At 41.9% G+C, this 27703-nt stretch overlaps 1 protein-coding gene across 11 annotated transcripts in view; it reads right to left on the reverse strand.

Moving 5' to 3' along the window:
• Positions 1 to 778: 778 nt before the first annotated feature.
• The window catches only part of GPBP1 (GC-rich promoter binding protein 1), a 43129-nt gene continuing 16204 nt past the window's right edge, over positions 779 to 27703 (reverse strand). For all 11 annotated transcript variants that reach the window (XM_078384420.1, XM_020805546.3, XM_020805551.3 and 8 more), the window contains 10 exons: positions 21718 to 21837; positions 14728 to 14851; positions 12162 to 12385; positions 8989 to 9055; positions 8408 to 8592; positions 7183 to 7317; positions 6765 to 6926; positions 5830 to 6017; positions 3332 to 3434; positions 779 to 1676 (listed from right to left, as the gene is read on the reverse strand). In XM_078384420.1, coding sequence (XP_078240546.1) covers positions 1518 to 1676; positions 3332 to 3434; positions 5830 to 6017; positions 6765 to 6926; positions 7183 to 7317; positions 8408 to 8592; positions 8989 to 9055; positions 12162 to 12385; positions 14728 to 14851; positions 21718 to 21780 — 1410 coding nt within the window. In that variant the 5' untranslated portion in view covers positions 21781 to 21837 and the 3' untranslated portion in view covers positions 779 to 1517. The remainder of the gene's footprint in view (positions 1677 to 3331; positions 3435 to 5829; positions 6018 to 6764; positions 6927 to 7182; positions 7318 to 8407; positions 8593 to 8988; positions 9056 to 12161; positions 12386 to 14727; positions 14852 to 21717; positions 21838 to 27703) is intronic.

Genomic DNA, 27703 nt, shown 5'->3' on the forward strand with positions numbered 1-27703 from the left:
TTGTATTCAGTTTTTTTGGCTCATCAAGAACATTCTTCCTGGCTTTGTGTGGCCTAACCTGTTGTGCCTTGCATGCTATAAACGTTCAATTATGTCAGAAAATGGAGATTCGGTCTTATGCTGAGCATGTGCTACTGCTGGTGAATGGGATCAGGTTAAGCTTTGTGTTGCTGTTCTTTTGCATAACCTAAAGTAAATAAGGAAAACCAGCTGTTAAATAGTTTAATTCCACTATTTATCCTCCACACAACTAAAAGGGACCTCTCAATGCAGTGCCAAATCAGACAAACCATTTTTAACTTAATATAGGCTTGAGCTGTAGCTGGGCAGACTTGCACAACAATCTCATCTGTCATTCAGACATTTCTATAAGCATGGGGAGGAGGTGGATGAAAGGAAATGTAAAATATAGGTAGAGTGGTATAGGTCTTATCACTAGCTGATAATGGTCTATATTAATGCCACTGTTGACTGCTGTTCAATTTACATGGTTCAAATGTTATTCTGTTATAGTTTATTAAATAGTTTATTACACTATTTGGTTCAGAATATATTTTCCCTGTGTTCCTCCTCTAAAAATTAAGTGCGTCTTAAGGTCTGGTGCGTCTTATGGAGCAAAAATACGGTAATTGTAAAGATATATAAGCATCTTCAGTGCTATGCAAAAACAGATCAATTTGATACTGGATTCAAAAATGTGCAATGATTATACTATACACACACATTTTACTTTGCAAGCGTTGGATGGATCAAGTAAGAGAAATAAGCTTTCTGCATCTTATTAATTTATCAAAATAATGTTTATTTTCCCCACAAGAATCAGTGCCCATTGTGGAGGATCCAGATTCCTGGGTCTTGCAGCATCCAAATAAAGCTTTTGATTTACACCACTTCTGTGAATTTTGGAAATGAAGCAGATCTTTCCATAATTACTGAAGTACAAACCACTAAAGAATTACTGGTATGTTTCAAGAAGTGGAACAATTGTAACAGTTTAAGAAATTGATGTTTTAGTGCACTTTTGTCATTTTTAGCCAACATGCTACATTACTGTCTGTGCACAAAGTGAACACTGGAGATTTTTACTGTAAAATAAAGCTGTTGCAATAAGAAACACACTGTGTTGAAGTGCCCTTTTCTCCCTTAGACCTGCACAGGTTTAAGACAAAAACTTTGCCAAATGTTACATAATTTTTTTATTATTAAATGAGAAAACCTCATTCATTCTCTTACATTGCCACGTTGCTAGTCAGAGAAATCCTGCACTGATGAATAAAGTCAATGTTGGGGCAGAGTCCTCATTTTCTACAACATCCATTTACAGGGAAATTAACAGTCATGTTCAAAAACAGTTCATCAGCACAACATTCTTAAATTCTTCATGAGGAGTCCCAAAGAACCTTCCTCTAGTGGGTAATATCACTGTGTAAAAATTACAGTTCTCCACCTCTTCTGAAAGATTCCTTCTGACATTGCACAAGGTACCAAGCAGAAATCTTCAAAGACTCAAGCAACTTTCACACCGCATCATCATCTGATGTGTCACTGCTGCTCGTCTCTGTGTCTTCATTCTCAAGCGATGGTTTAAAAGTGCTGTTTTTCCAGGGGCTGAATTTGAAGTCACAGGTGAGGCCGTTTTTTAGAATACCATTTTTTCTAAGGCCATTTTTTTGTAGCTGTAATTTAAAAAGCAAATTAGACTCAGCAGTTTCAACACAGCACAACCAAAACCATTTAGTTTTACATAAACAATCAGGCTGCGAATTTTCTATCTCTGAACAGCAGAACCTGGAGGGTGGGTTTGGAGGGTGGGTTTGGACTAGCGGGGTTATGTTTCTGTGCTGTATTGTTTTTTGTTTTTGTTTTGTTTTGTTGGATTTTTTTTGTTTTTGTTTTTATTTTTTGTTTTATTTTGTGATCACAAAATGATGGTCTGAATAGGGGTTTTTCGCTTTGCGATGATCGGTTCCCTGCTTTGCCGTCCAGCGAAGATTCTCCAGCCCATTGGAACACACTGAAGGGTTTTCAATGCGTTTCAATGGGCTTTTTATTTTCGCATTACGTTTTCGTTCTACAGCAATTTCGCTGGAACAAATTAACGTCGTAATGCAAGGCACCACTGTATTTCAATATTCATTTTATAGCCAGAATCCAATGGCTTTAAAACTTCATTATGTCTACCGAAAGATAGATGCTCTGAAATCTCAACAAATCCAGTACATCAAAAATAATGATGCATAGTGAACTCATCTAAAATGTATTATACATTTCAAACTAATTATTCCATATTTCATTATTTTATGTAGACAGAATAAGAGAGAGAACATTTTTAGTCATACATCCCAGATACTACAAAATAGAGATGGGAAACCTTCTGCCTTCTATATATTTTGGGTTACAGCTCTCACCATTCTTTCCCACTGGTCATGTCCTCAATATCAAACTGTCATGGTCCTGAGAACATTACAAGGACTAGGCTAAGCAGGTTCTTTTTCAAGGACCTGTTCTATGTCTCTCCAGCAAACATTTAATCTGCCAGCGTACTTGATCCATGGTCAACTGAGCATTCTCTAACATGGAGGTAGATTGTTCAAAAAAGAGGAGACATGAAAACTTGGCAGCAACTGATATAAGAACAAGACTTCACTTGATTTGTTTCCTTGCCTGTACCAGTGAGACTCAGATTTGTCATGGTCCTTATCTTGCACTAAGAGCCTTGTGGCACAGTGGTTAAACTGCTGTACTGTAGCCAAAACTGTGTTCACAACCTAGGGTTCTATCCCAGGTAGACAGAATCAGCCTTCTCTCCTTCAGAGGTCGGTAAAATGAGTAATCAGTTTGGGGGGGCACAATGTTTAGCCTGCATAATTAACTTGTAAACTGCTCAGAGGGTGCTTTTGAGTGTTATGGGGCAGTATATAAGCAGCATGCTTTGCTTTAAAAAATATATTTTGAAAAAAGTACTGAAGAGCCAGTTGGAGGTGCCAGCTCTACAGGTGGATCTGACTAGGATACCATCATTGAATCCAACTAGGTACTGTCAGAGGAGTCAATACAGAGATTGATGTGAAATAGCATGCACAGTTCTGCTGGAGGTGGGGCCTGAATTCCCACAAACAAACAAATAGATGGTGCACTATTGGTTGAGCAACAGAAAGAATTCTACAAACTACCAGTGCTGGATTAGCTGGTCTCATTTTGACACACATGCCTGGTGCCAGATATGGGTGGACATACATGAACACAAAATGTTCCTTTTCTAGTTTGCTCGGATGACTATTCCACCTGCAACACAAAAACAAACTTTATGGGAGAAAACTATGTCTCTCACCTGTTCACTAATGACCTGAAATTCCCTCATTTCATCCTCAGTTAGTGGAGCACATGTTTCATCATTTTCACTATCTTCCTGCCAACCCATCTCCTTTAACAATCTGTTTAAGAGAGAAAGAGAGAGAAAAACTGGTTGAACACTCCTTTCCCAATACATATCTCAGAAGCAATGGATGAACACCCCCACCCCAAGCACAGTCTACTAGCCCTAAAGATGGTTGTTTCAGTCAGTTACTTGCCAGCTCTTTCTGTATCACCCCTCCCCAATCTTCTTAAGACTGGCTGGAGAAACCTGAGATGTGATAACATGAATGAAAATGTGTTCACTTTCTGGATTCTTTTTAATCTTGTTTGTTTTCTTCCCAGGTAAAGCAAGGGATATAGCTCAACATTCAGAAGAAACAACCTCCAGGATCATACCTAATTAGCTCTGCACAAGGATGGACTGGAGGATGAAAGGATGTGGCTAGTTATTCAGTTGCATACTGAGTAGCCAATCAATAAAGTTTCTGCTGACTTAACAAACCTACCTCAAATGGCTAGTCCCAGCTACAGCAGACCTACTGAATCAAAGGCTGCTTGATATCAATATTTATAGAAATCATAATGATTTAATAGTCTTGTCTAATTGGGCTTAACATCTCCATTTAGGTATGTATACAGCAGGACCCCCATATCCGTGGGGGATTGGTTCCAAGCCCCCCCCCCTCGGCAGATGCTGAAAAACACAAATTATAAACATCTCCCTCCCAAAACTAGACAGCCTCCCTGCCCTCACCAACTATCCCAAAGGCACAGGGACGAAGCACTCCCACCCACCCTCCAATCCACACAAACTTGACAGTTACCCAAAGGGAGGGCAGGATGTGGAAACTACCACCACTGCCTTGAGAGGACCACTTACCTGCATGCTGAGCTGTTTGCCAACGTGCTCTCATGCCTCAATGCAAAGCAAAATGGCTGGAGAAGCCCCCATCCCACTTCCCACCTAGATTGCCCTGAGGGTTTGTTTTTTTGTCTCCAAGTAAACCGGCAGGCAGGAGGAGCCTCTGCCACCATCTCCCAGGAGAAAGTTTGGAAGAGGAAAAGGCCTTAAGCAGCCAGAGACCATATTCTTCACAGGACAGTCTCTCTGGCTCCCTCTAGTGGCTTGTTCTAGTAAACCATGTGATTTCCCCCCCTTGCATTTTTACTTTTAATACATTTTATATTTAATATTGGCAGACCATAGAGAAGTGAATGAGTAGATACTGATATCTCAGACAAGGGGGTCCTGTGTAGGCATCCTTCAGTCTCAAGAGACTATGGTAATGTGCTCTGAATAGAGGTCTTGGAACACTGTCTGGTGTGGCTAAGAAGGCCAATTTGAGAGTGACAATGCCTTCCACACTGAAGACAAATACAATCTGTCTCCTGTCCAAAATCTCCCTGATTTTGCTGGTTTCGGAACTGCCTCTTTGCCTCGGCCTGCTGAACAAGTGTCTCTTCAAATTGGGAGAGGCCATGATGCACCGCCTGCCTCCAGGCTGTACGCTCAGATGTCAAAATTTCCCATCTGTTGAGGTCCATTCCTAAGGTTTTCAAAATCCGCTTGCAGATATCCTTGTATCGCAGCTGTGGTCTCCCTCTGCAGCGCTTTCCTTGCACTAATTCTCCATATAGGAGATCTTTTGGAATCCGATCATCAGCCATTCTCATGACATGCCCAAGCCAACGTAGGTGTCGCTATTTCAGTAATATATATACATGCTAAAAATTCAAAGGGGGTCCTACTGTACACACATATCTAAGACTACCAGACAAAACAACAACTGCAAAAGATTTTTAAAAAATGTGGCAACCTAAAGACTAGCCACTATATTTTGATGGAAGCTTTTATACATCATGTTCACAAAAAATAAATTAAAATATAGCAATTATTCTTTAAGATGTCACAACAATTAATACATGGTGGCTCTAACCACTATCTGGTTATGGTTGACAAGGTTTTCACCTCATCTCTTCAAAAAAATTAATGATGTAGACTATGCTCTCCACCCACACTTGTGGCAAAGTTTCTTTTGTAGCTGTTATTCACTGATGCCACCATTCTTTCTTTCCACTCTCTAAAAGCTTCAAGTCTCTATTTCTGCCATGTACTTAAGCAGACAAAGTACAGTGGCCAGTGCTGAATAAAAATCTGCTTTCTTCCTAAATCTCACTGACAGGAAGTCATTAGTGGAATACTGATCCTGAGATAGATTTCCCAAGGAAAACTCCGAGCAGCATACCAGCTGTTCAAGGTGGGGAACAGATCTGTGAGTTAACAACTTAGAATGTACAGGACTTCCTTTTAGAGAAAGGCTTATATAGCAAGTCAATCTCAAATGCAACTCGATGTGGTTTCCTTAGATCAACGGAGGCAAGACAACCCAACCCAACCCACTCATTATTATTCTAGTAAAATTCCCTGCCCCAAAAGATTAAAAATAGTCCCAACCATTTCACAGTACCTACCGATGCTCTGCTTCAAGTGAGCTTGAAAGGACATCATTCTGAGGAAACGTTGAAGATCGGATGATCTGCTGAGATATCACTGCAGATTTTCTATTCTCTTGAGGAATTTCGTTTTCAAAATTACGGTTGATATCCCTCTCTGAGTGACCACTGCTACTATTGTGTAAATTAAATTCATCATCATCATCCTGTGAAAGAAGTCACATAGTTGACTAAGTGCCAAAACAGATTTATTCAGTTATTTATATACACACAAATAAAAGTAAAGATTATGTATTAGATATTGTATTCTTGTAAGCACTTCCCTGCATGTATGTTTGTATGTGCTGTTTGTCTGTCATATAATAAAAAATTAGACAACAACAACAAATAAGGCAACAAATACATACAGTATAACAATTCCACTAGATATGAACTATGAAAGGTTCCTGCTGGATCAGACCAAACTTCCCCAGCACCCTCCCCCACCGGGAGCCCATCAAACACCTATAAGAAACTCAGAAGTAAGCCATGAATGGAGAAGTCCTCTCCTATTATTGTTCTTTAGTAACTGGGGTTCAGAGACATTAATATTTCAGAAACTGGAAATACAGGTATAGCCATCAGGACTAAAAAATAAAATTATCTCTGAATGTAAAGTCCAAAGTATTTCTACTAATCGTGTGGTGTTAAGGAGTGGCTTAAAATTCAACTGTTTAAATGCACTGATGACAGCTACAATCTAGTAATAAAAGTGAAGCAAATATGCTGCATTGTATAAATAAGCAGTTACCAATACAATTTTCCTTGTGTTCAATTGCTTAAGCTGTGAGGGACACATAATAATCCTATCAGCAACCATGCCACTTTGATTTTCTTTGACTGAGAAGTGAAACAGACATATACTAATAATAAAACTGAAACCTAAATGCCCTATTGAACAAATTGTGCAGCACCTTTTCTTGCCCAACACAATTCTCATCGTGTTCCTCTTCCACACGATCACGTTTCAGTGTCTTCAGGAATTCACTCTTCTTATCAGAGCGCATTCGAGTCAATTTGGTTAAGCGGGGCTGGCCAAGTTTATCAACAGGGGATGAAGAATTTGACCGATTACACTAAAAGGAAAAAGGAAATATATAATAATGTGAATAAGAAAAACTTTTAATTCTTCAAATGCGACATTTAATTTTTTTCAAATACAAGTGCAGAGACAAAACATGCCCAAACTGGAGATATCCTAAGCAGAAAGGAAAGGGGAAGGGAGGGGAGAGAGAGGGGGGGGAGACAGAGAGAGAGGGGAGTGAGAGAGAGAGAGAGAGAGAGAGAGAGAGAGAGGAAAAAAAGAGAAAAGAATTACACAATCAGCAATACCTCTTTCACTGAATTCTGTGATCCCACAATCTTGGCAGTAGATTTGAAAGTACTAAAATTTCCAATACCATATGTAGAATCATGAGGAAATGAAGAACCAAGTTTTTCTCTTGTCTGACATTTCCATTGTGAAGTCTACAGAAATCAAAATAGTATAGCATAATTTTACATGATTAGTGAAACGAATTATTCTTTTTAAAAACTCTGAAAGCTCTTTATAGGGCAGTCCATATACTATAATTTGAAAATATCTCTGCCCAGTTTATAAGTGGAGAAAGGGGGACAAAAAGAGAAAATAACAAGAGACAGTAATAATAGGATTTTCTGGACTACAGATTCACTCTCACTCACTCACTCATACCCCACCTTTCTCCTTATAAAGGTCCCAAGGCAGCTTACAGCAATTTGAAGACAGTATTTAAACTAACAATAGTGAATATAAAATACTAAAAGGATCAAATGAATACATTACTAAAAAAACATAAGCAACACCAAAACACATTCAAAGTAGTAAGGTAGATCAATCCATTTAAAAACCCCACTCAGGTAGCCAGTCACTCAAGAAAAGTTTGCCTTAATAGAAAGGTCTTCACCTGCTTGTGGAAGGACAGGAAAGACTGGGTCAGCTGAGCCTCCTGTGGGAGGGAGTTCACCATTCTGCATTCTACCTTCCCTGCAGGCACCTTACAAACAACTCAATGTGATAACACCTGAGAGAAAGACCTAAACTAGAGTGCTCTGATGCTTAGTGAAGCCAAGCTCCCTGTTCCTGCCCCAGTGCTAGCTGGAAGCTTTCTTTCTAAGACAGGGCTTGAGCAAAGCTTGACCTAGCTAAGTCTCAAAGTCTAATGTAGGTCTTTCTTTCAGGTGCATCACACTGAGGTATCTGTAAGGTGCCTGAAAGAGAGGCAGAACACCCTCCCAAAGGAGGCTCGGCTGGCCCAGTCTTTCCTGTCCTTCCGCAAGCAGGTGCAGACCTTTCTATTCAGGCAAACTTTTCTTGAGTGACTGGCTGCCTGAGTGGGGTTTTTTAATGGACTGTTGTACCTTACTACATGGAATGTGTTTTGGTGTTGCTTTTGTTTTTTAGTAATGTATTCATTTGATCCTTTTAGAAAATCCAGAAATCCCATCCCTACCAAGTAACAAGAAGTAACTGGGGAAGGAGGAGACAAGGAAAAAACACAAAATTCTTTCTCTGCAAGCAAATGATTTTCAGATTTACCTTCACAGGTGGAATGACAGGTTTTGGAACAAAACCTTTATAGACGCTTGTACCAGTTCCATTTTTGACTGACTGTGAATGAACGTTTCCTCCCACAGGGAATCCAGATATCTGTAAATCTTTTGTACTGCCTTTTTTAATAACCAACATTCGTGGAGATCTAGATTTAGGATTCAGAGGATATTCTGTAAGAAAAGAAAGTCATTTCATCTCAGATTGTATGGTTATATGTCATCAGGAGTAAAACATTTGAGGATTAAATAATACAGTTCTCCTTATACTTTGAATATCTGACCAAAGCATGTGTAGTACTGTTTGTACTGCCTACAATGGAACTGGAGTCATATCAGATCCCATGAGAACATTTAACCTAGTCTGGTTCTGACAGATATGAACACAGAGCATGTCCCCACATCTAAAGCCTCAGGATGCCAAGTTCATGAAACCAATTTAGTCCAGAAGAATTAAATTATGCTATTTCCAGTGCTAACACACAAGTCTGATTATTATTCTCATTTATATATTTTAAAAAATATATTCATAAAATAAAATATAATAAGGCAGGGGTCCAATGCTCTTACCCCAAACACCTGCAGCTAATGATTTATTCTGGTTTGGTTCTCTCTCGTATTCAGGGTTCAAGGATGGCTAAAAAGAGACAAACACACATACGTAGCTTAATTACTTTAGGATCTATCAGCCAATGTCTAGTGAGTATATCTAAAGCCGCAGCCCATAAAAATATACTAAGAGAAATCAGAGTGACTGAGAGCCAGCTGAAGTTTTTAGCAGCAGGTGACCAGAAATAAAACAAAAATGAGATGGCTTCTTCACACCTTCTTGCATGTCAATTTGCTCTGGTTATGATGTTTCTTGTGGTGTTTTGCCACTGGCAGCTAAAACAACATTTGAGAAATTCATAAAAGTATACAGTAAATGAATATTTTCATGTTCTATTCCAAGTACTGTACAGTATTCAAACAGTTTTCTGTTTTAGACCTCAAGGTGGAGAAAAAGACTGCTCAGTAACTCACCACAATCAATTGGCAGCACTTCAGATAAAGCCTCTCATATTCATTCCAATTTAAATTTTGCAGTTACAACAGATGCACCTTGGTCCAGTGATGCTGAATACAATTTCTGCAGCCTGATGATGTTGACAGAAGTCTACGATATGCCCTCAACTCTTTGCCATTCTGGTTAGTAAGAGCTCAAAGAGGAGGATTGGCCACCAAGTGAGTAGTGGAACTGGTGAATGGCTCCTTGTGAAAAGATGTGGTCCTAGCAATTTTTAAATGCCTTTTTTTTAAAAAAAAGCTCTTATTTCTTTTGAACAATTTCCAGCCAATTTAAAGATTCTATTTTTAGATAAATTACTGAAGCACACAGTAGCCCCTACTCAAAGTTTTCCTGAATTAGACAAATTACTATATTTGGATCTATTTCAATGTATATTGGGATAGAAATCACTTTAGTGGATAACTTTCATCAAGAACACAAAGGGAAATGTGCATCCTTCTATGCCACAGCAGTTTCCAATAATTTCAATGGTACTGTTCTAGACTGACTTACTATGAAGAGACTCAATGGTACACTGGCTCTGGTGCTCCCTGGGAGGATGGTTCTAGCTGGTGGTGCCTAGGACTTCTGATCAACAGAGACTTTTGGCATATGGGGTCCATAGTGCTGCATTTTGTTCCTTGTAATTAAGCACAGTGATAACTGCATAATATGGCCCAGTATGGTGCTGATTCATTATACCATGCATATTCGGGATTTTGTGTTGCTCAGTGGGGACCTGGTCTAGGGAAACCAGGCCTCCAGGAAACTAGTTGCCCAGTTTATATGTTCCACACCACAGGTCAGCTGGGCCTGTAGGAGACCTGGGGCTGGTCTGCCTACTCCACATCAAAGGTGTACTGGGCCTCTGGAACTCCTGGCATAAAACATAGTGTAAAAATGGCCTTTTTCGGCATTAATTCAGTTCATAGTCCCCTTTTTTGAGTGCATCGTATATTACTGTACGTACTGAGGGAGATCATGTAGCAATCTGGAGTTCAAGGTAATCAATATACACATAATACCCAACTCTGTCCCTTCCACCTCATTCCAGCAAATGGGCTGGATGTGGCCACATGAATGGATGTCCTTCAAGTTGGTAGTAGCAACAAGTACTCTCTTTGAAAATACAGGTTGGTAGTAGAAGCAGAAAGTCTGCAGAAGTCAGTTTTAATTTTGAATACTCTTCAGCTATTGCCAAGAGCTACTATATCCAGTTTAAAGCTGGTGTACCAACTACACCCCTGGGTACCACAGGTTTGGCCAGAGTAAAAAATGTATCAACCCTACAGACCACAAAGAACCATCTGATTCTATGTGGAACAGCTACACTAGGGTCTAACAAATTAAAAAGGATGAGGATCCTTATAGCCCATTATGTCACTGTTACAGCACAGGACAAACTATGCACCTCATTCCCTCAAGACACTTTATTTTAGTGTTATATTTTGTTGCAGAACCCATGCAGAATAATATTTATGAGGTAGGCAATCTACAACATTTGTCACCTGAAGAAATGTAAACAATGTCCATGAGATTCAACAGACTTTTTATAAAGAAAAAAAATTGTTCAGAAAAAAATGTCAAAGAAAATGTACTGGATTTTGCTACTGGGATACTACTGTATTCTAGCCTATGTAATCTTAGTGGGACAAAATGTGCCTCAAGCCATTTTTCAACCAGCCATGAAGCTGAGAAGCTGAAGTAACATACTCTAGTTGTCAGTACGCTAGCACTCTTTGGTGGGGGTTGGTAGAATTCTCAGTGAGTCAAGGCTATGTAAGACATAAATTTATGTTAACCCCCTCCTTACAGCTAACTGTAATTGTCCTAAAATTTCCATTAGTCAGAAATATCTAATAAATACATTTTTTTCTTTTTGCATTAACCCTGAATGGTGATTAACTTAAATTGTTAACACAGCCAGAATATAATGTCTCTATGTTCTTAGTTGCCTTGGCCTTGCTGAGAAAAGATGAGATGACCACATTTTAAATAATTAAATAAATACTCTGGAAATGAAGCAGCATTCATTTCAATCCAAAAAAAATACTTTGAACATCTATAGAGAAAAACCCTCATGTTCCAACACTGATTTCCAAACATTACTATTTATACAGTGGTGCCTCGCTAGACTATGATAATCCGTTCCACTGAAATCGCTGTTTAGCGAAATCATTGTTTAGCGAAAAGCATGTCACAATTGGAATGCATTGAAACCTGCTTAATGCATTCCAATGGGGAAGAATCGTCGTTGTCTAGCGAAGATCGGCCATCCGCTTTGTGAACCGCCAATCAGCTGTTTAAATCACTGTCTTGCGAAGCTTAGGTCCCAAAAACACCTGTTTGTGAGCACAGAGGGAGCTGTCAAAATCATTGTCTGGCAAAAATCGGTTTGCGAAGCAGGGACCAAACATTGTCCAGCGAAATTCCCCCATAGGAATCACTGTTTTGCAAATCGCTATAGCGATCGCAAAAAGCCAATGCCTAGCGAAAAAACTGTCATGCGGGGTAAATGTCTAGCGAGGCACCACTGTATTACAGTACCATCTCACTACAAAAGAATGAAATATCAAAAAATGGATGCCTCCTTACAAAGAGCAGAGTTCAGTAGTCTTTTTAAAACCAAACATGTAATCAAAATATGTAAATAGTTCCGTCTTGCAGATGCTTGAAGGCATTACGATTTACTTACAAAATCTTCAGCTTCAAATTGTTTGGGTTCTTCTTTTTCTTTCTTTTTCAAACTCCCACATTCAGATGTGTTGCTTTCATGCAACCCCTGGCTTTTTCCTGACTGAAAGCTGCTGGTGCGAGCACGTGAACCTGCACTATGGTATGCCCCTCTGTGATTTGTGTTTTCCGTGCCATTTCTGCCTTGAGAACGCCAACCATTTCTTTCTTTTCTTCCAAAATGCCCTTAAATTTTAAAAGGTTAAATATAAAGTTAAAAGCAGTTCTGAATTGATTTAAGTTTGAAAGACTATGGCAGGGGCATCAATGTATTGAACTTTTTATCTATGCACAAGTACTACTGAAAAATGTCTCTTATCCAAACATGGAAGACTAACCCGTTTGAACTGCGGGTTAAACTGCAGAAGCCTCTGTGCTGCAAGGTCAGAAGACCAGAAGTCATAATATCAAATCCACACAACAGAATGAGTTTCCGTCACTTGTCCCAGCTCCTGCCAACCTAGCAGTTCGAAAGCATGTAAATGCAAGTAGATAAATAGGTACCACCATGGTGGGAAGGTAACAGCGTTCCGTGTCTAATCGTGCTGGCCATGTGACCACAGAAACTGTCTACGGACAAACGCTAGCTCTCTGGCTTGGAGATGGGGATGAGCACCACGCCCTAAAGTCGGACATGACTGGACTAAATGTCAAGGGGAACCTTTACCTTAGTAGTAATGCGTACAGTCATGTGAAAATGAAACTACACCCCTATGGTTTTATGTATCAGGATATAATGAAAATCATCTGGTCCTTAGCAGGTCTGAAAATTAGGTAACTACAACCCCAGATGAACAGCAATACACAACATCTTACACTGTGTCATAATTTTACAAAAATAAAGCCAAAAGAGAGAAGCTATGTGTGAAAAACTAAGTACACCCTTATTATTTCCATAGGAATTAAGAGGTTAACTAGCATCTAGGTATTGTTAACAAAATGTGTTTGAGTAGTTGATCATCATTAGGTGTGACCACCTCTACAAAAGCTGAAGTTTTAGCAGTTTGCTGGTCTGGAGCATTCAGATGTGTGTTAACACAATGCCAAGAAGGAAATACGTCATCAATGATCACTGAGAAGCAACTGTTGTTGCTCATCAATCTGGGAAGAGTTATAAGGCTATTTCCATTCAAATTTAATTATTCTAAAGTGATGATTATTCACCAGTGGAAAATATTCAAGACAGCTGCCAATCCAGTGGACATCTAAGCAAATTTACCCCAGGGCCAGATGTTACAAGCCTCAGTTAGCATGTAAAATGTTAAAGTTCACAACAGTACACTAAAAAAGGACTGAACAGGTGTGGTTTGTTTGGGTTTCCACAAGAAAGCCTCTTCTCTCTAAAAAGAACACGGCAGCATGACTTGGGCTTGTAAAGCTGCATCTGGACAAACCACTAGACTTCTGGAACAACAGCCGTTGGACAGATGAGACCAAAGTGGAGATGTTTGGCCATAATGCACAGCACATTTGGTGAAAACCAATCACAGCATATCAGCACAAACATCCCATACCAACTGTCAAGCATGATGGTGAAGGGGTGATGATTTGAGTTGGTTTTGCAACCACAGGACATAGGCACCTTGCAGTCACTGAGTCAACCATGAACTCCTCTGTATACCAAAGTATTCTAGAGTCAAGTGTGAGGCCATCTGTCCAACAGCTAAAGCTTGGCCAGAATTGGATTATGCAAAAGGACAATGATCCCAAGCACACCAGAATGGCCAGAAAAGAATCAAGGTGTTGCAATGGCCCAGGCAAGGTCCAGACCTCAGCCCAATCGCAATGTTGTGGTGTATTTAATAAAGTGTACTTACGTTTTTCACACACAGCTTCTCCCTTTTGGCGTTATTCTTGTAAAATAAATCATGACACAGTGTAAGATGTCAAATGTTGTTGTTCATCTGAGGCTATATTTTGCTTAATTTTCTGACCTGATACGTATGTCTTGATATGCAAAATCATAGAATTCAAACAAGATATATTTTCCTTTTCATAGTTCGTGGGACTAGAATTAAGACATGAGATGGCAGGTTGCATTACAGAGTAAAAGCCTCTAAAATCAGCTATTAAGTCTGAGTATTTGGGGATATACCACGCTAATTCTAAAAAAACACAACAAACTACTTTGACTTTTGATGTATTTTGATTTTACTTTACACCACCAAGAGAATATATTTGATCGGGTGTTTAATACAGTTAATAAGTAAAAATGGTTTCAAGAGGAAACAGCTACAAGAACTGTAATAATTTGTTGCATAAAATGTACTTTTCCAACATATTTCATTGTTTACAGCATAGGAACAAGAAAAACCATATGTTAATTTTTCTTCAATGAACATTTCTGTCACACTGTACAGAAAAGATCTGCACTGTTTATTCAGTACAACCATCTCATGAATGAAGCCATGGGCAGTTAGCATTCAGAATATTTACATAATAAAGAGTTGCAGTTCAAAAGTGTCTAGACTCTCAAAGCATACATAACATATGGGCCAACACCTTACATTAAGAAAACACATACATACCTCCATTTGAACGCCCACTACAAGGATCGAAACCATCAGAAGAGTTGTGCCGCCTGCGGTTAATTTCATAACGATTATCTGTCCATGAAAAGTTCTCAGAATGTTTCTCAAAATTCAGTGATGTCTAAACATAAACACAAACATTAAATGAAAACAACAACTAACAACTTATATGCATCATAGAATAATGGAATTAGAAGAAGTCTATTAGGACACTGAGTCGAGCCCCCCGGTCAATACAAGAATCCAAATCAAAGTATATCTAACTGATGGTTGTCTACTTTTCTCTTGAACATTTTCAGCACAGGAATGCTAACTGCCTCCTGAGGCATTTAGTTCCACTGCTGTACTGCTCAGTTAGGAAGTTTTTCTTGATATTCAACTGGAATTCAACTGGCTTCTTGTAACTTGAGACTATTATTAAGTATTCTGCACTCTGGGATGATCAAGAACAGATCCTGCCCCTCCTCTGTATTTGAAAAGTGTTATCATATCTCCCCTCAGTCTTCCTTTCTCAAGGCTAAATATGTCCAGTTCTTTCAGGCTTTCCTCACAGGGCTTGGTTTCCAATCCGGAGTATCTTTGCTGCCCTCCTTGGAACTTATTCCAGTTTGTAAGCATCCTTCTTAAAGTATGATGTCCAGAAATGGACACAGTGCTCAATGTGAGGCATAATCAGTGTTGAATAGAGGGTGAACTAGTACTTCACAGAATTTGGAGACTAGACATCTATTAATGCATCCTAAAATAGCATTTGCCTTTTTTGCAGCCACATCATACTGCTGTCTCATATTCAGCTTGTAACCTACATTGCAAAATCCTCCTTGCTTGTAGTACAGTGGTGCCTCAACTTACGACAGTCCCTACTTATGACCATTTCGAGTTACGACCAGCTCCGGCCATAAAATTTTGCTTCCACTTACGGCCAGAGCTTTGAGTTACAACCAGGAAAAGACAGGGGGAACGATGGGGAATTCAAACTGTTGGTGGTGAAGAGGCTGCTTCTTTGTAGCTCTTTCGCCCCAACGGTTAGGGAAAGGGATGCAGTGGCAGGGGGAGGCGGTGGCCCCTGATCTCAGCTCCTGGAGGAAGGGTCCTCCCACGCTGCCTCCTTCCTGGTGGGGAAGTGCCGTGAGAGGCTCTGCCAAGCCCGGCCAGGAGGACCCTTCCTCCAGGAGGCAGGATCAGGGGGCCCTCCGCCCCCAAGACTGGAACCCAGCAGCAATGGCTGCATCAGCCCCATGGAGGGCGGCGAGGAGTGCCGAGGCCCGACACGGCCACTTCGGCAAGCAGCCTCTTTGCCACCAATGGTTTACATTTGCCACCTTTTCCCCCTGCCTTTTCTCGCCACCCTCTGCGGGCTGCTGCTGCTGCCTGACACCATCTTCCGCTCCAGAACTGGCACCTGCTTGCCAGGGACCCATCGGCAGCGGCCTGCAGAGGGTGGCGAAGAGTGCGGAGGAGCAACGCGGCCGCCCTGGTGAGCAACCACCGGTGCCAGTGCTGGAGCTGGCATCGGGCACCAGCAGCAGCAGTGGCATTGGCCCACAAAGGCCATCAGAGGCAGCTTGAGACTGCCTGGTAAGGTAAGGTGCCGTTTTTTGGTTTTTAAAAACTGTTCTGGGTGGGTTTTGCAGGGCTAGGGGGGTGTATGTCGCTGTGGTGTGTTGTTTGTTTTTTGGTGATTTTTTTTTGAGTCACAGCGTGGAGCGTGCTCTGTTTATTTTTATTTTATTGGGGGGAGGTATTTTTTAGTTCCTCTTGGCTGTGTCATTTCTTCCTACACAGGAAGGGATGTGCATCTGTGAGCTTTATGAGCAAGAGTGATCCTTCTATCACATTCCTAATCTGTCCTCCAGGAAGACAGAATACCTGGTGGGTCCATGCATCTTTCTGGTATATTTCAGTTTCAATCTCATACAGTAGTGAGTCTCCTGCTACAACTACTTTTCTTATTTTTGTAGTGTGTGGGTTCCATTACTGTTTTGCTGTGCTTCAGCCTCACCACTCTCCTTCCACAGGGTCTCCTGTATGTTTTCCTCTGCATGTTGTCTGCCAGACTCCTCTTCAAGAATCTGAAAGCAATTTTGCAGTTCCACTGGGGAAGTGTGTCTTCTCCTTCCTTTGCTTCTAACTGTGACTCTTTCCCACGGCGCTTTCTCCACTATGTTTGTTTTTTCCTCAGCATTCTCCTCCTCATGCTCTTCTTCTACCTTCAGTGCCTCTCTATGGCTGCTTCTTCCTGAGAGTTATTTCTATGCACTCTTCATCTTCCCTTATAGCCTTAAGGATGGCTGTTCCAGTTCTTTCACTTTTTCTTCCAACAGTGCTACCACTTGGCTCTTGCTGCATGTGTTCTCAGGGACAAGAAACACTACACACACTTTGCTCAGGCCCTCACCCTCCTAACATTTAGAAGACAGATAAAGACACTGCTTTTCAGACAGGCTTTTGAGAACCTTCTCCCTCTTTTATTTTATTTATTTGATTTGATTTAGCTTGACTGTTTATCTGTGTAATTTATGTAATTTGTATAACTGCTGTTGCCATCTTGGTTTTTTATACGCATAGTAGTTTAGGTAGGTTGTAGGGGTAGGTTTGTCTTTCTGTTGTTAATTTTGTTGTTGCTGTAAGCTGCATAGAGTAGTGGCTTGCCACCAGATGGGCAGGGAAGAAAATGAGTGAATTTGCATGTTGCCACCACTGAAGTGCCTATTTCCTCCATAATCTGTTACTTTTTAATTTTCTTCTTTTTGTCTATCAGTGCCCTTTCTTTTGTCTTGTCTGCCTTGATGGGTGCTGAGAAAATTCACTATAACTGGAAATCAAAAATTCTGTTACAGGCCTTCCCTGCCGAACTCCTGTCAGCAATGCCTGTTTGCTTGCTCCCTGGGGTCTATCACAATTTACATGAAGAACATATATTGGAATGATTATGATAACAAGGGCTAATGTTCTGGAGTGGTACATTCCCCATGATTGAACTAAAGTCATTCAAAACACTATCCTAAATATGTGTCTCTAGAATTAAATCTCACTCTAAATGAGATTTGTTACTGTGTAAATGTGCACAGGACTGCAATCTAAATTGTCATATGAATTCAACAGTATTGGCAGCACTCATTCTACAGGAGTATTGACTCTCAAGAGAAGGAGCTGCCACAGAGGTAAATGGACAGTACTTCTAAACTGGCCAGAGTGTTACCAGATAGGCACAAACAGACTACCTTCCCTGCAAAAATCCTCTACATCAAAGTGCAGCTGCAGTTGCAAAATAACTTCAGAGAAAATACATAAAATTAAGCAGCAAGAAACAGTTTCACAGCAAAACAAGAGGAAAATAAAACCATTCCAGGTTAAAAGACTAGTGCACCAAAGTCGTAACCAAAGTATTATCAGAATGTTGTAAGATAAACATCAGACTAATACCTTATCCTGTTATCAACATCAACAACACTTTTCACATTGGTACACAACAGCCTTCCATCTCTTGAATCCTTTTATATATATATATAACCTAGATCTAAAGCATAAAAGGACTCAAAAGCATGGAACAGCACTCCTAATTGAGCTCAATCCTGTAACTACTGCAGAGTAAACAGCAGTCAGATCACACTGTAATGGCACTGTTCTTTGCAATTAGCATACAGAGACTAGTGTGCACACTCTGTAGCCAAGAATATCCCTATTCATAACACTGAGACACTTACAGCTGTTCTTGTACTTTCATGTTCATGTCACCTTTTTTTTTAGGTATATACTGCATATTTGCTCCAGTCAGTGGGAAGCTCGCTAGTGTTTAGATGCAATGCTGTTTCTCTATGTAATGATACAGTTCTCATCTTCAGCACATGGTGGAGCTACAGCTCTACTAAACTTGACGAGGTAATCAAATTTGAATGGTTAAAACTTTCACTGATGTATGGCCTTTCAAGCAACTATTGATTCTTATGCTGATGTAAGATGAAAAGCTTCATCTCCTATAACTGAAGCAAGCAATTATCCTACTGACAGAATCAGGACACCATTTTTACACTCAGAACTTTTTGTCCTCAAAACATTAGTGTTTATTACTATGAGTGGACTCTGAGTGTCTGCCTTTGGAAAAATCAGTTTCTACCTTCAAAAAATTATAAATAGTGTGTGGTAAAGCCACTGTACAGACTACCTGCTTCATGCTATATTTCTAGCTTGCTTCTCCCATCTTCATATGACAGCTTTACAAATGTTTAAGAGACAAAATTGTTGGAAAATACATGTGCCTGTTACAAATATTCATACCGAACATGTTTACTTCGAAGTGATGATACAAAAAAAAAAAGAACAAAACCCTCTTATAGAAGATGTTTTACAGATAGAATGGCAAAAATGCATGGCCACTATATGTATAGTAGGTTAAGAATTTAGAATACAATTAAAATCAAGGTAACTGACGTCAAAGTAAAGTGAGTAGAAAGAAATATTAACAAAGGGAAAGTATGTCATTTCAAAGTTCATATATTTCAAGAAAACATTGCTACAAACAATTAAAACACAATTCTAACTGACTTATGATACTTATATTTTGCCACTGGTTTTAATGTTTTTATTGGACAGCTTAGCACTTAACAGAAATAAGCATAAGGGAGTGCCACTTATGCTGCAAGAAAGGAGTAGGAAGACTATACTGTACTCGATATTTCTCATCTCCTCTGCAATCCCCTGTACCTCCTGAAAACCAGACGGCTGGAGTACCCTGCAAAAGAACATGTGCAGTGACACATGTTTATGCAGGAGGAAACAGACAAGCACCCCTTCCATGCCCTCGCCCCTGGTGCAATTCTGGTGCTTTTTGTGTACAGAAAAGTCAATCTCTGGGACCCAACACAGTTTTTAAAACATGGGATTTCACTGTCTTAAATACTATTTGACAACGAATACAGCAAGATGAGTAACTGTGGCAGGCAGACAGCAATCTCCTGCCCCTCTCATCACCAAAACGGAAAAAAAATTAAAACAGATACTCCTTGACATCCATTTGCCATTTTCAAAAATTAGTATTCAGGGTGTTAAAAAGGGGACAAATGACTTCTGATTACCAAATCCATTGAAGAATCCTGTAAAAATGCAAGGAAATTGTGCATGATCACTAACTTCATGATAAAGATTATCAGGCACAAGACTAACATAACTATCTCTTCTAAAGATAAAGACTAGAATTCTGTTCATATTTACTTGGAAGTAAATCTCAAATATAAATAGAATTCTGATGCCAAAATGTCCTGTGTTATGCATATAATCAGGTTGCAAAAATATTCAATATTTCTGAAAGTGAGGGATTCTGTCTACTGCTCAAAACTATATTCCACTGAAAAAATGTTCATGATACTTGATTTGATAGAATAATGAATACTCTATTTCAGAACAAAGCTATTGCACAGTTTAAGCATCTGGAACACATGAATCGAACACTACATCCATAGGAAAGGTAAATAGTAGGTTTCTTTATTGTGACTGCTAGTACCACCAGAAATTTGGAAGCAGTAAGGTTATGTACCCCCCCCCCCCGAAGCTGTTTATTTTGACTGATCTTTTACCCAGATAAGATTTCATGGATTTTGTGGTCTTCAAAAGCCTACTACTGTAATTGCTAATTCAAAACCCACAACAATACAAGGCTCACCAACTTCATCCTCACTGCCAGTTTGAGAATATGCGCCTTGGTCATTCGTTTCCTTACAAGTTCTTTAGCTAAATGAGGATTTGACTGAAAAAGGTCCTCGCCCTCCACCTCTGCAATTAATAATAGCTAACAGTCCTGCTTGGAAATATCTGGAATTACAAGAAATTGCCAGTGGAAGCCTTGCTATGGTGCTTACTATTAAAGAGCTTAGGGAATGACTAACCTCACTCCTCCCTTGGTAACAATACCATAATGTAATTTGCCAATTAAAGAAGTGTTAATTGTAACTGGACTTTTTAAAAATCCTATTTAACAACAAAAAACATCCCAAAATACAGTGGTGCATTCACTTATGGCCATAATCCATTCCAGAAGATAGATGTAACTCAAAACTGTCAGAAGTTGAAGTACCATTTCCCATAGGAATGCATTAAAATGCAATTAATCCATTCCGGCTGAAGAAAAAAAATAACAAAAAAAATCATGACTGCAAGACTCATTGGAAATGCAATTAATCCCTTCCGGCCAAAGGGGGGGTGGGGAGAAAAGCAATCAAGCGTGCAAGACCCATTGGAAATGTACAGAAAACGGAACAGATCGGAAATGCACAGAAAACAAAGGGGGCATGTTGGAAATGCAAAGAAAACAAAGGAAAAAGGGAAGCATGCAGCACCGATTTGAAATAGGGAAACTCCCGAAAAAGCAACCGAACCCCCCAAGATCCATCAGAAATGGGGAAACCCAAGAAAAGCATCCAATGCCCCCCAAGACCCATCGGAAATGGGGGGAACCAATTAACAAACAACCCCCCCAAGACTCATCACAGCACAGAAACATGACCTCCAGCTCAAAACCACGCAGCAAAAACACCCAGAAGAGTTTTTAAAAAGCAGAAAACAGCACCTTATCTTACAAGGCAGCCCAAAGCCTCCCTGCAAATACAAACACACGCTCTCAAAAGCAGGAGGAGGCAGTCCCAAGCCTCCTATGACAATGCACACTCTCTAACTGCTGGACGAAAGAGCTACAAAGAAGTAGCCTCGTCGCCACCTACAGTTAGCAATTTGAGTTCCCCGCCTTTTTCCCTACCTTTTTCTGTTTTTAAGTGGAAGCTCTGGTCGCAAGTAAAAGAAAAATTTTGCAGCCAGAGCGGGTCATAACTCGAAATGGTCGTAAGCAAGGACATTCGTAAGTCGAGGCACCACTGTACGTGGCATATAGTAAATTAAGCAGCTTATAGTATTAATAAACAAATACACAAACTGTGCTAATGTTTAAAGCTATTGACAAGTCATTCTGATATTAACAATTTAATAAGTAGTACACACCTTTGTCGATGATGGTGGAGTAGGAAAATTAAGCCAGGCTGGAGCAAAGTCATGCTGCGCCATTTAGGTCCAGTCTCTCCAAACCAGCTAAACAAGGCTTCAGCATCTCATGGCAAAGGGCTGTGAAGGAAGTACAGTGTAGGGTTGTGTAAAATAAATATTTCTACAGTATATCACTTTCCAACGCCAAAGCAATTTACAAGTGAAAACAAACTAAAATAAGATGCCACAATCACTGCCAAAGCACAAATGTGCCTGTTCTCTACCAAATGCACTTGGAAACCTATACTAAAAATGAGATATCTAAAAAACAGCCTTGTTCCCTGGTAAAATGCACACACTGGAAGCTGGCAAAGATGTTTCAAAACAGCATAATTTTAGTGTTTAACTTACAGCAGTGCCATTTTAAAAGGTTCACACTTCTTGACATGACAGCAAAAAAACAAACAAACAAACAAACAAACCCAGAAAACCTACAAATGAAAACCACTTGCTAAGTTACTTTTGCAGCTCCTAGGCAGAGGCTTCAGTTCAGAGCCCACCAAGAACTGACAGGCACTTTAGTTTTTTTGCTTCTCTCTTCAACTGTCAGTGGCCATGAAATAAAGAGGCCATATAAAGTATAGTGGTGCCTTGACTTACGGAATTAATCTGTATTGGAAGGGTGGCCGTACCTCAAAATTTTCGTAAGTCAAAGCACCATTTCCCATAGGAATGCATTGAAAAGTGATTAATCCATTCTGGCAGAAGAAAAATCACTCCCCCCAAAAAATGACCACCGCCACCAGGGAAGCCCAGGCTTACCTGCCGCCGCTGGGGAAGCTCAGGCTTTCCTGCTGCCCTGACAGCCACTGTGGGAGGCCTCCCAGGGACTGCTCCTGCCGGGGAAGCCCAGGCTTCCCTGCTGCCCTGACCGGGCTTCCAAAGCTTCCCAGGCTTCCAAAGCCGCCCTGACCGTCGTGCCAGGGGCCGGCTTCCTGGGCTTCCAAAGCCATCCCCGCTGCCCTCTGCCTCCCATCCCCGCTGCCTCCACCGCTGCAGGAGGTAGTGGGGACAGGAGGCAGAGTGCAGCCAGGACGGAAGGCAGAGGACAGCAGGGATGGTTTTGGAAGCCTGGGAAACTGGGCTTCCAAAGTCATCCCCACTGCCCTCTGCCTCCCGTCTCTGTTGCCTCATAGCGGGGACGGGAGGCAGAGGGAAGCAGAGGCGGCTTTGAATTTCCCACCATTTCCCTCTGCCTTTTGTAGGTCGAAGCTCCGGCCACAAGTAGAAGCAAAATTTTGCGGCCAAAGCTTTTTGTACCTCGAAATTTTCGTAAGTCAAAGCACCATTTCCCATAGGAATGCATTGAAAAGTGATTAATCCATTCTGGCAGAAGAAAAATCACTCCCCCCAAAAAATGACCACCGCCACCAGGGAAGCCCAGGCTTACCTGCCGCCGCTGGGGAAGCTCAGGCTTTCCTGCTGCCCTGACAGCCACTGTGGGAGGCCTCCCAGGGACTGCCACCGCCGAGGAAGCCCAGGCTTCCCCACTGCCCTGACCGGGCTTCCAAAGCTTCCCGGGCTTCCAAAGCCGTCCTGACCGCCGTGCCAGGTGCCGGCTTCCTGGGCTTCCAAAGCCATCCCCGCTGCCCTCTGCCTCCCATCCCCGCTGCCTCCACCGCTGCAGGAGGTAGTGGGGACAGGAGGCAGAGTGCAGCCAGGACGGAAGGCAGAGGACAGCAGGGATGGTTTTGGAAGCCTGGGAAACTGGGCTTCCAAAGTCATCCCCACTGCCCTCTGCCTCCCATCCCTGCTGCCTCATAGCGGGGACGGGAGGCAGAGGGAAGCAGGGGCGGCTTTGAATTTCCCACCATTTCCCTCTGCCTTTTGTAGGTCGAAGCTCCGGCCACAAGTAGAAGCAAAATTTTGCGGCCAAAGCTTTTTGTACCTCGAAATTTTCGGAACTAGGGACATTCGTAAGTCGAGGCACCACTGTATTAAGATATGAGTGAAATAAGCAATCCTTTGTTTCTTTTCTCAGAAGTAAACCCCACTATATTCAACAGGACTTACTCCAAGTCAACATGCAGAGGATCAGAACATGCAAATGACAGAATTAAACAGATGAGGTCTATTCACAATAATTGTGAGAAGTAGATGAAAATTCTTAGTGCTACAAGCCTGATCTTAGAAAAGACACATCAAAGATGCACCTATGCAAGCTATTCTGGTCTAAGTATCTCTAAACCTCTTGTCTGTATTCAGTATGTGAAAAAAAATCTTGAAAGCACACTAGAAAAGGCACTGTATTTTCTAACAGATATTTCATATATGTTTGCAAAGCCCATTTTGAGTCACCTGCAAGGTAACAAAATACTTCTGTAAGGGCATAAACTCTCTTCACTCACTATAGGATTAATAAAAACACAAACCAAAACCTGCTACAGGTTCTTGTATATTCCATCTAGGTTAAGTAGAGACCTGCAGAATAAAACTGGGGGGGGGGGGGGTGCTGTTTTGTTAGCCTTCTCTTTTCAAACCAAAAGTCCACCAATTTCGTTGTCCCAAAATCTAGCCAGACTTGGCCTTAACAGCCAAAACCATTACCTGACACAACCTCAACTCAAAGAATGACGTTATATCCAAGCTATCTGTAAATACAATCCAACTGCAGAGATAACCATCTGTTCTACCTAGTTTTAAGTTCACGAGAAAGGGGCAAAGAGATGTTCACCACAGATATTAAAACTCCTGGGTTTTAGCCACAGTCATGAGATCACCTGAATTATTATGCCTAGACTGCTGTATGAGGATTCTAGTAATGTTCTAGTACGATGATTTGCAACACCTAGAACATGAATGGTGAAGTGTGAACTGGTAGGCTCTCTTTAAATCAAACTTATAAAAACAACAATGGAGAAAGACTATTTTCAATGGTTATACTAATAATATTTGTAATTCATGTAGGCATCCTTCAGTCTTGAGAGACTATGGTAACGTGCTCTGTATGGAGGACTTGGAACAGCATCTAGTGTGGCTGAGGCCAATTCAAGAGTGACAATCCCTTCCACACTGAAGACAAATACAATCTGTCCCCTGTCCAGCTCCCTGATTTTGCTGGTTTCGGGACTGCCTCTTTGCCCCAGCCTGCTGGACAAGTGTCTCTTAAACATGGGAGAGGCCATGATGCACCGCCTGCCTCCAGGCTGAACGCTCAGATGTCAACGTTTCCCATCTGTTGAGGTCCATTCCTAAGGCCTTCACATCCCGCTTGCAGATATCCTTGTATCGCAACTGTGGTCTCCCTCTGGGGCGATTTCCCTGCACTAATTCTCCATACAGGAGATCTTTTGGAATCTGACCATTAGCCATTCTCACAACATACCTAAGCCAAGACAGACATCACTGTTTCAGTAATGTATACATGCTAAAAATTCCAGCTTGTTCTAGGACTACTCTATTTGGAACTCTGTCCTGCCAGGTGATACCAAAAATGTGTCGGAGACAACGCATATGGAACGTGTTCAACTTCCTCTCCTGCCGTACACAAAGGGTCCAGAACTCACTGCAGTACAGAAATGTACTCAGGACACAGGCTCTATAGACCTGGATCTTGGTATATGCCATCAGCTTCTTATTAATCCATATTTTCTTTGTGATTCTAGAGAACATGGTAACTGCTTTGCCAATGTGTTTATCTAGCTCGACATCTAGAGAGAGGATGTCAGAGATCGTTGAGCCAAGATACACCAAATCATGAACAATCTCCAATTATTGTGTAGAGATGGTAATACAGGGAGGTAAGTCCACACCCTGGCCCATGACTTGTGTTTTCTTCAGGTTGATTGTTAGTCCAAAATCTTGGCAGGGCTTACTAGAACGATTCATAAACTGTTGGAGCTCTTCAGCAGAATGGGCAACAACAGCTGCATCATCGGCAAAGAGGAACTCCCGCATGTATTTCAGCTCGACTTTGGTCTCCACTCTCAATCTAGAGATTAAAGAGATTTCCATTTGATCTAATCCGGAGATAGATACATTCTGTTGCAGTTCCAAAAGCGTGCTTCAGCATGACAGCAAAAAAAGATCCCAAAGTTGGCGCGAGGACACAGCCATGTTTTACTCCACTTTGGATGTCAAAGGGATACGATGTTGAGCCATCAAAAACTACAGTGTCCTTCATTTCTTTATTTGTAATATGTTGGCATTTTTGGTATAACATATGCATCTTCCAGAATTAAAATTCTGACTCAATTAGGATGGCTAACTATGCTCACATTCTTATTAACAAGGTTATATCACTCTGAAAAGCTTACATGTTTGAACAAGATCACTTTCAATCCCATATCAGGATGCTACAAAATTACGCTAATGGAAGTCCTGGAAACAGCATATTCTATAACAGGGGTCTCAAACTCAATTTACCTGGGGCCCACTGGAGGTAGTGTCTGGGAGAGGCTGGGCCGCATTAGATTTTCTGCCAAGCTGAGCAAGAGCCCGAGGAAGCCGCCCAGGAGTTCCTTAGCCCGGCTGGGGCTACGAGGAGGAGAGGCGTGCGAGCCCTTGTCGCCGGCCACGTCCCCCTCCTGCTCCTTCTTCACTACTACTAGCACCAGCAGCAGCAGCAGGATGAAGAAGCAGAGAAGGGAGGGAGCGCCGGCGACCACCTAGCCGGGGCGAGGGGATGACATAAATTTTTTTTAAAACCCTCACAGAATCACCTTGCCAAAGGAGAAAAGCCCCCATCGGTACCTGCGAAATTAAACAGAATGGGGACCCCCGCAGGTGTGCGCGCATGGGCATGTACACAAAAACACACACACAGAGGTCCAGCAACCTTCCTCTGAGGGCCCCCCTCAAAAAAAGGCACACTCAGCAGCAGCAGCTACCCCCACCACAACAGGGGAGCAAACTTTGTGAGGCAAGCCCAGGCAGTCTCCAGAGCCGAGGCAGCTGAAGCAGGACAAAGAGGAGGAGGAGGAAGCACCACTGGGCGCTGAGGCGGCCACTGGCTGGGCTGGTGCTGGGGATGCCGAGAGAGAAAGAGAGCCAGAGAGCCGCTTCCCTGGAAGAGGCGGCGGCCGCAGCAGCCACTGTTGGCAGCTAGGAGGCGCTCTTCGAGGACAGGCCGGGAGCGAGCTCCACTCTCAGGCATTGTTTGGCGGCAGCTCGGGGAAAAAGGCCGGCAGTGGGCCTCATTCGCCGGCTCTCCCCCAAGACAGCGTTTTTTGCACCCTCCATCCGGAACTGCAGCCTGCCAGCCGGCAGACAGGCAGACTGCAGTTCTGGATGAGGGTTCAAGAGGTGCTGTCTTGGGGGAGAGCTGGCGAGCGAGGCGAGGCTTTTTTTGACTCTTAACAGCAGAGGATGCGTAGGCGCTTCGGGGGGGGCAGGCAAGGCGGGGGCCACAAACTATCATCTGGCGGGCCGCAAATGGCCCCTGGGCTGCATGTTTGAGACCCCTGTTATTTGTTAGTATCATAGGTGAAGATGTGAACTAGAGATGGGGTATTTGTAATAACAAGGGTCCACTCACGCGTCCGCCGCCGCCGCCAGCTCCACTCTCCCTTCCAATTGCTCTGGAGCTCCTCGTCGCCTATCCATTCCTGGCAGAAGGAGGGAAGACGATTCTCCCTGCCAGGCTGATGAGTGGATAGCTGACCAGGAGCTCTGGGGTGACTGGAAGGGAGAGAGGAGCCGCCGACATCAGCGGATCCATGACTGGACAGTCCAGTCCCAAAGGGCCGGACCCTTGTTACGTCCAGCTCTGCGAGGTATTCATAAACGAATACCCCCATCTCTAATGTTTCATCACAGGAGAGCTGCTACAATCCTTTAGTCATTTTGGTTGCTCTATTCCACTTCTCCAACACTCCTTCTTTAAGTTAAAAAACTGGAGTCCCTGACTATGAAGCTAAGAATTGGATTTCCCATTGTGGCTACTAGGAGATGAGCCTGTCTCACCTTAGTCCCAGAGCATTCCTGGAAGGAAGGAACGCTGAAC

Source organism: Pogona vitticeps, chromosome 2 (assembly GCF_051106095.1).
Source record: "Pogona vitticeps strain Pit_001003342236 chromosome 2, PviZW2.1, whole genome shotgun sequence".
Classification (NCBI taxonomy): Eukaryota; Metazoa; Chordata; class Lepidosauria; order Squamata; family Agamidae; genus Pogona; species Pogona vitticeps.